The sequence below is a fragment of the Mus caroli genome, chromosome 6 (genome assembly GCF_900094665.2).
Source record: "Mus caroli chromosome 6, CAROLI_EIJ_v1.1, whole genome shotgun sequence".
Classification (NCBI taxonomy): Eukaryota; Metazoa; Chordata; class Mammalia; order Rodentia; family Muridae; genus Mus; species Mus caroli.
Window position 1 is genome coordinate 79,206,710 of NC_034575.1, and position 9,548 is coordinate 79,216,257.

A 9,548-nucleotide genomic window follows, 5' to 3' on the forward strand; every position below is an offset into this window, starting at 1 on the left:
TCTGTTGCCTCTCTGGGTTTCAAAAGCCCCTTGAGCAGGTTTCTTTTCCTGGGTTGAAGAATACAATTTGGGTGAGGATGGTCAAAATGGAACTGAAATTACACTAAACTGAAGACAAAACAACTGGATCCCAGCTCAGTTACAGTGTAGGCTGTCACTCCAAAACTACAAGTCCCAGAATGCATTTCATGACTACAGTCGGGTCATATAGGCTCAGTTATACAAGCTCAGGGTGGCATCAGGAACCTGCTTTCCATAGGTTCCTAGCTAAGCTAACCAAGGTGGAGCAAAAGGCCCCTCCCCCCAAAATAAAGCTCTGGGATTGGAGTTTGAGCTCAGCCTCCCGGATGGGGCCGGAATTTACCTTTGTACTCCAGGGAGGCCTGGGTTGGTGTGGCTGGCTGGGTGTGTCCAGAACTGGCTGCCATCCTGACCCGTGTCCCAGAGCTGCTGGCAGGTTTGAATCCAGAATCATTAATGGCCCTGCTTACTGTCCCCTTCTCTCATCTCCAGATTTCTTTCTTTTCCCCACTTGGGCCTTCCCCACAGACGACTGCTTCTTGTAGCTCCTGCTGCCTACGTGGGTCCCTGTGCTAGTCACAAATCTTTACTACTCAGGGATCCCAGCTACAAACAGGGTAAAAGTCCACTCGTGATGTCCCCTTAGAGACACCCAGCACAGTTTCCTGGCAAGCAAATACCGCTGGGAAGGATGGACCCCAAGGCATTCTCCCCTGTGGGGTGACGTTGGGGATCAAGCTGAGATGGGAATTCAGTATCAGTCACCAGACCCAAGGCCTTACTAGCTGCCCTGCTTTTCGTAGGTTCTATGAGCAGCCACCATGGCCTCTGGGCTGGCAGAAGAGTCTGAACCGAGTCCTGGGGAGTCTGAGTTGGCTGTGAACCCCTTTGATGGGCTCCCCTTCTCCTCCTGCTACTATGAGCTGCTTGAGCAGCGTAGAGCCCTGCCCATCTGGGCTGCTCGCTTCCTGTTCTTGGAGCATTTGGAGAGTAGCCCCACTGGAGTGGTGCTGGTATCTGGGGACCCTGGCTCTGGCAAGAGCACCCAGGTGGAGGAAGATTCTGGGAGTGGACAAAGGGCAGGGTTAAATGTGCTTTTGCCTGGGTAAAGGAGAGGGGATGTGGGAGAGGCTGACCCACTGGGCAGTAAGGTTCAGGGATCCCAGTTCAGCTGGCCATCGTTGTCTGAGGTCCTCCAGTCCTCTGACACATTCCCTCTCCCTACCCCAGATTCCTCAGTGGTGTGCAGAGTTTGCGCTGGCCAGAGGATTCCAGACAGGACAGGTTACAGTCACTCAGCCCTACCCTCTGGCAGCCATGAGCCTGGCTTCAAGGGTGGCTGATGAGATGGACCTGACCCTGGGTCATGAGATTGGATACAGCGTCCCTCAGGAAGACTGTACTGGGCCCAACACCATGCTCAGGTGGGCCATCTGCAGTCTGACCTGGGCTTAACTCCCCCTGTGGAGCGGAGACAACCCCAACTGCCTGTTATCTCCTCATGCCCTCAGCTTAACCTGCCATGGAGTCATGTGATACAAACCTCCCCTCCACAAGACACAGGATATAGTGCATAAACCAAGTGCTCTCAACAGAGACGTGGGATCACAGTTAATGGTCCACAGGCTTAGGACATCTTTTTCTGTCCTTCAGTATCAGAATCTGGGCAACTTGGGGAAAAAAAATACATGGATTTTGGTCTGGTCCATGTCCACACTGACTCCCTGCCCTCTACGAATGCCAACAGGTTTTGCTGGGACAGGCTATTTCTGCAGGAAGTAGCCTCAACCCGGGGCCCTGGAGCCTGGAGCGTGCTGATACTGGATGAGGTTCAGGAGCGGTCAGTGGCCTCAGATTTATTACAGGGGCTCTTGAGAGATACCAGACTGAGAAACCTGCCGGGGGATCCCAGAGTGGTTGTAGTTACCGACCCAGCACTTGAACCAAAATTCCAGGCTTTCTGGGGCAATTCTCCCATTGTGCGTGTGCCCAGGGAGCCTGGTGGAGATCCCACCCTTGCCTACAAGGACACTGTCCCTACCGACCTGGTGGAAGCTGCCTGCCAAGCTGTGCTTGAGCTGTGTCAGCAGGAAGAGGCACCAGGAGATGTGCTGGTGTATCTGCCCAGCGAAGAGGTAAACAAAAGGAAAAAGCAGATATGGGAAGCATTCCTGTGCTGCCTTCCCGTCCCAGAGGCAACACATCTTAGGAACAGTGGCTCTGTTTACTCTTTGCTAAAGACTGCACAGGGAAATCAACGACTTCAGAATAAAGAAATCTGCTGCCCACTTTTTAAATTGCTTATAATTGCAGAGCTTTGTGCACAGCAAACTAAAATTCTAGTGTACCCAACTTTAGAAGTATGCCTGTTTTCTCAGATAAAAGGAAGGGCCTTAGCTTTTATCAGTTTGTCCAAAAGGTCTGTGCTCCCCCAAGAAAGGTAAGAACTGCCCTCATGCCCCACCCCTCTTCTCAGGAAATTTCTCTGTGCTGTGAATCCTTGTCCGGGGAGATGGGAACGCTGGCTGTCCCAGGGCCTCCACCGAGGGTGCTACCCCTTCACCCTGGCTGTGCTCAAGCCATCCAGACAGTGTATGAAGACACAGACGTGAATGTTCGCAAAATCGTGGTCACTCATTGGCTGGCTGATTTCTCCTTCTCCCTTCCTTCCATCCAACACGTCATTGACTCAGGACTGGAACTTCGTAGTGTGAGTGAGAGAAAAGAGGGGGAGTGGGCCCTCAGATAGAAGGGAACCACTCTGATCTGTCTTGGCCTTGTCTGGGGGCTGGATGACAGGTTTACAATCCTCGGATCCGGGCAGAATCCCAGGTGTTGAGACCAATTAGCAAGTGCCAGGCAGAGGCAAGACTGCTTCGGGCCAAGGGGTTCCCACCAGGTAAGAGCCTTTGCCCTCAAGGCCAAACAAACAAACAAACAAACAAACAAACAAAATCTCACACAAGCGCTGAGAAATCTACTTCCCCAGACCTTTCTCCTTTCAGGATCCTGCCTCCGCCTGTATTCTAAATCCACCCTAGAACTAGAGGCTCCCCCACTGCCCCACCCCAAAGTGTGTGAAGAGAATCTGAGCTCTCTGGTGTTGCTACTAATGAGGAAACGGATTGCAGAGCCAGGGGAATGCCACTTCCTGGACCGGCCTGGTGAGCCCCCACCCTGACCCAGGGCTGCCTCTGACTTCAGGGTCAGAGCTTGTGACATCTAAGCCTTGTGTTCTCACCAGCACCAGAAGCACTGATGCGGGCCCTGGAAGACTTAGACTATCTGGCTGCTCTGAATGACGACGGGGAGCTGTCGGACCTCGGAGTGATCCTGTCGGAGTTTCCCCTGTCCCCGGAGCTGGCCAAAGCCCTGCTGGCCTCCTGCGAGTTTAACTGTGTGGATGAAATGCTCACTCTGGCTGCTATGCTCACTGGTACATTCCTAGCTTGAATCTACCTCACTTGTTAGTCAGGACTTCGGAGGTTTTGCTATGCTGAAAATCTTACCCAGGGCCTCCTGGCTGTCGGGCAGCTGCTCAGACCTGCACTGGGGTGAAGCTGGAATCACTGGTTCTTACAGCTGTGTCAGCCTCCCCCAGCCCCCGCCTCCCCTCACAGCACCTAAGGAACCAAGTGTCTGCCCATCTCTTTCTATCATCCCCACAGCCTTTTCCTCTAATGCTTTTTTCTTCTCAGTGTACAGAATCTCGCCCACATTGCTGACTAGATCCACTCACCTGTCCTCTGTCCACCTCTCTCTTTCAGCCATGCAACAAAACCCCTATCCCAGTCTCACCTGCTGCATTACAGCTTCAGGACCATGTCCCCCTACAGTGACAGCTCACTAGTGAGGGTCCAGACACTCAGCATTTGCCCATAACCTGTGACACAAGAATGTTCACTACATGTGTCATGTGTGTGTGTGTGTGTGTGTGTGTGTGTGTGTGTGTGTGTACACGTGCATGAATGTGGGTGTGCTCTGAAACAGAGAATGTCAGGTGTCCTGCTCTTTCACTCTCTTATTCCCCTGAGGTTGAATCTGAAGCTAGGTTGCTATCTCAAACCCAAGTGATTCTCCTGTCTCCAGTTATAAGGTGTGTGTGTGTGTGTGTGTGTGTGTGTGTGTGGCCACATCAGGTGGCATTTTCATGGGTACCCAGAAATTTGAACTCAGGTCCTCATTCTTGTGTTAAAAGTGTTCTTAACCACTGAGCCACCTCCCTGGCCTTCTTTTTGAGACAGCATCTTGTTATATGGCCCAAGCTGGCCTTGAACTTGAGATCTTTGTGCCTCAGTCTCGCAGACATTGGGATCATAGGTGCCCAGCATCCTGCAGTTTCCATCCCACCTCCATGGCTATTCTGTCCTCATCTCTTCCTTGGGGTTCTCATCCTCTTTTCCATTGTAAATCTCCCCAAGGTTATAATATTTGGCCTGTGGGTCTTCTCATTCCCAGAACTCTGAGCACACCCATCCACAGCGCAGATCACAGTGCTGCCTCTATACTTGAAATTCCCAAAGTGCTTTGTGTCTCTCTGCCAGTATGAGTTGTTAAAAACTAGGGCTTCACTATATAGCCCTGGCTGGCCTTGAACTCACAGAGATCTGCCTGCCTCTACCTTCTAAATCCTGAGGTTAAAAGTCTTTGCCACCCCTCCTGGCTTTTTTCCCAGTAGCATTCTTTTAGGTCTTAGGAAGGAGGATATTGGGAGGGGAGAAAGTGATGAGGGAGAGGGACACAGAGAGAAAGGGAAGAAGAGCGAGGAGAGACATACAACTCCTAAGAATACCCCCACATCAGGATTCTGTTTTTACGTGTATCCCTGCATGTCTGTCCATACGTCACAGCATGCAGTACATGCAGAGGTCACAAGAGAGCATCTGATCCCCTGGGACTGAAGTAACAGGTGCTTGCAAGCTACCATGTAGGTGCTGGGAACCAAACCTGGGACCTCTGCAGGAACAGCTAGTGCTCTTAACTGCTGAGCAATCTCTCCAGCTCTGTGTTCCTCTCTGCAGGAACAGCTAGTGCTCTTAACTGCTGAACAATCTCTCCAGCTCTGTGTTCCTCTCTTTTTAAATGTCTTATTGTGCATGTGCATGATGTATGATGTTTGGCAGCAAAGGCGTGCCACAGTTCCTGTGTGTTGTCAGGAACAAGACTGTAGGATTCCTTCCACCTGTGTGTGTTCTGGAGGTTTAACTAAAAGGCTGGGCGTATGCAGTGTGTGCTGAGCCATTTAGCAGGCTTCTTTTTCTTTTCTTTCTCCTCCTCTCCCACCCCCTCGCTCCCGGCAGGGTTTTACTCTGTCATCCAGGCTGACCTGGAATTCACTGTCTATCTATCCCATGCCAGTCTCAGACTTGCAGCAATCCTCCTGCCACAGTCTCCCACGTAGTAGGATCACAGGGATGTGCCATAGGACTCCTGTCTTTCCTAGTAGATAGTTCTACTACACCAGTCCGTAGTGCCTCAGCTCCGAGCCTAACTCAAGCGTTCTGTCTGACTGCCCTTCTTACCGCCCCACCACAGTCTTCCTCTCTGCTCCAACTCAGACAATCCCATCACCTCTCCTGTTCTCATCCTATGATAATCTGTCTCCAGAGTTCCCTTTCCCGCTCCTACGTGTGTTTTCAGATTATGCTTTCTGCATAATCACAGCCAATGCCAGTGTTGGATACTCCTCTCTGCTCATCCAGATTCCATCTGTGGTCTCCTAACCAGTCATGTGGACCAACACTTGGACTCCTAGTTTAACATTCCTCTTTGGGAGCTGTTCTCATCTCCTTGAATGTGCAAACTCTTGTATCACAGAGTCAGTCTCTTACACTGACTATACAGATCACTCCAGCTTCCCTTGCCTTTCTGCCACATGTCACCCATCCCATACAACATATATGGCACCTAATGCCCCACATAAGCCATTAGCCTTTGTTCTATGCCGTTTCCACAGCCTAAACGGCCCCATGGTCCCTTCTCTGTGCAAACTTCTGACACCGACCCAAGAACCTCATGCTTTGCTCCCACGTCACCCTTGTTTCTACCACCAAAGCCTGGCTCCGTTGACCTTCTCTTCACTTTCAGAGTGCTTATTTGTTCACTTCCTTGCTGGACTCTCCCACCAGACTTGTGTGTGTTGGAGGGAGGGGGCATGCATCAGTGTGCTTGCATGCAAAAGCGGGAGGAAGCAGGTCATTTCTTCTGCTAGACTGATTGGACAGCAAGCTCCATGATCTGCCTGTTCCTGCTCACCGGGTTCTGGAGTTACAGGCACAAGTAGCAGGCTAGGCTTTGTGTGTGTGTGTGTGTGTGTGTGTGTGTGTGTGTGTGTGTGTGTGTAGTGGGGATTCAAACTCAAGTCTTCATTCTTGTACAGCAAGTATCTGTTGAATCATATGCACAACCTTTCTCTACTAGACTCTAATCTCCTTACGGGCAAAAACTGTCTTTCGTTTCCAAAACGGGAAACGGGTTCCAGAGCCCTCGGTGGATACCACAGTCCACTGGTGCTTCGGTCTCCAGGGTGCTATAGAACCTGAACATAAACTGGGCGCATTCTCCTACATATTCTGCATGGCCTCCAGATTACTTACAGTACCCCATACTGTGTGCAAACATCATGTAAAAGCCTCCCTGTGTTATTTAAGGAAGAACAGCCAAGGATGACCTGCATCGTCTCTGTAGATGTAGCTTTCTCAATACTTTGAGTTAGCAGTTGACTGAATCCACAGATGCAGAGCCATGGATGGCGAGGGCTGGCTGCACATGTTTCCAAAGTATAGTGAAGTGCAGAGCACCTAGAGTCTATAGTCTTTTAGATCAAGCCCCCCAGAGGATGACTCCTACCTTTGGAGCATTCTGTGTGTGCTGCCACCCTGCCTTGTTCCTCCCAAACCACCTTCCTGCGTCCTGCCTTCAGCTGCTCCTGGGTTTACCCGGCCTCCGCTGAGTGCGGGGGAAGCTGCCTTGCGACGGGCTCTGGAACACGCAGATGGTGATCACAGCTCTCTGATCCAGGTCTATGAAGCCTTTGTACAAAGTAAGTGGCTCAGTCTGCACCCTCAGACTCCCGGGAAATACCCAATCGGCCCACATACCTCTGTGTCCGGGAGGAGGAGGTCCTCTACCCAAGGGTCGTTCTTGTGCATCTTAAAGACTTAATGACGCGTGTTTCCTTTCTCCTCCGAGGTGGAGCAGATGAAGCTTGGTGTCAGGCTCGGGGCCTAAACTGGGAGTCATTATGTCAAGCCCGTAAACTCCGAGCAGAGCTTGTGGAACTCATGCAACGGATTGAGCTTCCCCTGTCCCAGCCAGCCTTTGGCTCTGAGCAGAATCGCAGAGACCTTCAGAAAGCACTGCTATCAGGATACTTCCTCAAGGTTGGAGAGGGGGCTGAGCGTGATAACTCAGTTGGCCCAGTGTGGTAGTGCACATCTTTAATCCAAGCACTCTAGAGACAGGCAAAACTCTAAGTTTGAGGCCAACCTGGTCTACATAGTAAGTTCTAGAGCAGCTAGGACTACATAGTAAGATTTTTGTCTCCAAATGGGGTGGAGGTGGGGGCTGGCTGGAGGGTTGCCTTAGCAGTTAAGAGCACTTATTGCTCCCTCAGAGTGCCCAGGGGACCCAGGTCTGGATCCTAGCACCCATATGGCTTAAAACCATTCTTAACTCCAATTTCAGAAATTTAACACTTCTGACATCCAAGGGCAAGCACATGGTGTGCATAATACATGCAGGCAAAACAGTCACACACATAAGATAAATAAATCTTTTTTTTTTTAATTTTAGAAAAAGAAAAAAAAAAAAAACAAGACAGGGAGAGAGGAGTTAGGGGACGAGCTGAGTGGTTAAAACACCTGCTTCCATCTCAAGGACAGAATTCAATCCCCAGAACCCTGGGTTCACATGTAGTCCTAGCACTGGGCAGTCAGAGACACTTGGGTCCCTGGGGCTCTCTAGCCAGCCTAGCTTAATGGCAGGTTCCAGGTTCTGTCCCCAAAAACAGGTGGATGGCACCTGAGGAATGACACCCAAGATTGCCACCTGACGATATTCATTCTCTCTCTCTCTCTCTCTCTCTCTCTCTCTCTCTCTGTGTGTGTGTGTGTGTGTGTATGTGTGTGTGTCATATGATCTCTTAGAATAGGGGTCTGAGGGTTTGGAGGACAAGGGACCATGGAATATGTCCTATGGTGAAGCAGGAGCAGAGCTAACTAGATCGACTTTCCGGCTTTACAATACTCTTACTCCTTTCACAGCCCCTTCTCTTTCCTTCTTTCTTTTTAAAGACAGCAAACGATGAGACAAGGTCTCATGTTGTCCAAGCTGGCTCCAGACTCTAAATACCTCAGGCTGGCCTCAAACTTCTGCTCCTCTGGCTCCCAGATGCTGAGATTCCTGCCACGCCCAACCTTGGCCTTCTTTATTTTTTGTGCTCTATTACTTATTTTACTTATTCCACCCATGTATTTGTGTTTCAACGAGGTGGCCCGAGACACAGACGGGACAGGAAATTATCTGCTTCTCACCCATAAGCACGTAGCCCAGCTGTCTCCATACTGCAGCTACCGAAACCGCAGGACTCCAGCCCAGCCACCCACGTGGGTGCTGTACCACAGCTTCTCCATCTCGAAAGACAACTGCCTTTGCATTGTCTCTGAGATCCAGCCTGAGATGTGAGTTTCCTGACCCTCACTCATACAGGGCCCTTCTTCTCCCAGGGCCAGGAACCAAACCTAGAGCTGGGGAGTGAGACGTAGGAGGGTTGGTAGAAGCAGGGCGGGGAGTGAGGGGCAGGGGAAGGCACAGACGATCCCATCCTGACTTTCTCTGTCAGGCTGGTGGAACTCGCCCCTCCATACTTCCTGAGTAACTTGCCCCCCAGTGAGAGCAGAGACCTCCTGAACCAGCTGAGAGAAGGAAAGGCAGAGCCACCAGCAGCAGTGACTGAAACTTCCTCTCCCCAAGAGTATGGAGATGGCTGTGTTCTGCAGTGAGCTAACTGCCTAAGGAATGGAGCCAACCTCATCAGAGAGCGCCAAGGCAGTCAGACTTAGAGACCCAAAGTGTAGGGTCAGATATACTCCTGGAACTCAAGAGCCAAGAACTGTTAGGAGTGGGGGGAAGAGAGAGCCGCAGTTCAGAACAAGCAGATTTTTCTTCTGTCCATGGACAAGGGAGCAGATGCCGCTCGCCCCACCCATGCGGCGCCTCACACAACCTTGTCTCCTTGGTGAGACTATAAAAGACTTTGGGGGGATGGAAAGATGGCTCAGGGGTTAAGAGCACTGGCTGCTCTTCCAGAGGTCATGAGTTCAATTCCCAGCAACCACATGGTGGCTCAGGACCATCTGTAATTGGATCCAGTACCCTCTTCTGGTGTGTCAGCTACAGTGTGCTCATATACGTAAAATAAATAAATAAATCTTTTTTTTTTTTTTTTTTTTTTTTTTGGTTTTATGAGACAGGGTTTCTCTGTGTAGCCCTGGCTGTCCTGGAACTCACTCTGTAGACCAGGCTGG

General features: G+C 50.8%; 1 protein-coding gene across 3 annotated transcripts; it reads left to right on the forward strand.

Moving 5' to 3' along the window:
* The first annotated feature begins 38 nt into the window (after positions 1–38).
* Positions 39–9,353, forward strand: Dqx1 (DEAQ-box RNA dependent ATPase 1). 3 transcript variants are annotated; one of them, XM_029478507.1, is made up of 12 exons: positions 96–638; positions 825–1,070; positions 1,252–1,445; positions 1,769–2,156; positions 2,498–2,731; positions 2,821–2,920; positions 3,027–3,185; positions 3,266–3,457; positions 6,944–7,063; positions 7,213–7,403; positions 8,512–8,702; positions 8,864–9,353. In XM_029478507.1, the coding sequence occupies exons 2-12, from the start codon at positions 843–845 to the stop codon at positions 9,021–9,023; spliced, it is 2,157 nt and encodes a 718-aa protein (XP_029334367.1). In that variant the 5' UTR covers positions 96–638; positions 825–842; the 3' UTR covers positions 9,024–9,353. The 3 variants fall into 3 exon arrangements, with proteins under 3 accessions (XP_029334368.1, XP_029334367.1, XP_021021406.1); XM_021165747.2 differs by having other exon boundaries at positions 96–457; XM_029478508.1 differs by lacking the exons at positions 825–1,070; positions 1,252–1,445 and having other exon boundaries at positions 39–457.
* The last annotated feature ends 195 nt before the right edge of the window (positions 9,354–9,548 follow it).

Bases quoted from the DNA above. Each gene is read 5' to 3' on its own strand.
- Dqx1 (XM_029478507.1), top strand. From the start codon at position 843: ATGGCCTCTGGGCTGGCAGAAGAGTCTGAACCGAGTCCTGGGGAGTCT. The intron at 1,446-1,768 runs GTGGGCCATCTG...GAATGCCAACAG, and splicing joins GGGCCCAACACCATGCTCAG to GTTTTGCTGGGACAGGCTAT. The intron at 8,703-8,863 runs GTGAGTTTCCTG...TTTCTCTGTCAG, and splicing joins TCTGAGATCCAGCCTGAGAT to GCTGGTGGAACTCGCCCCTC.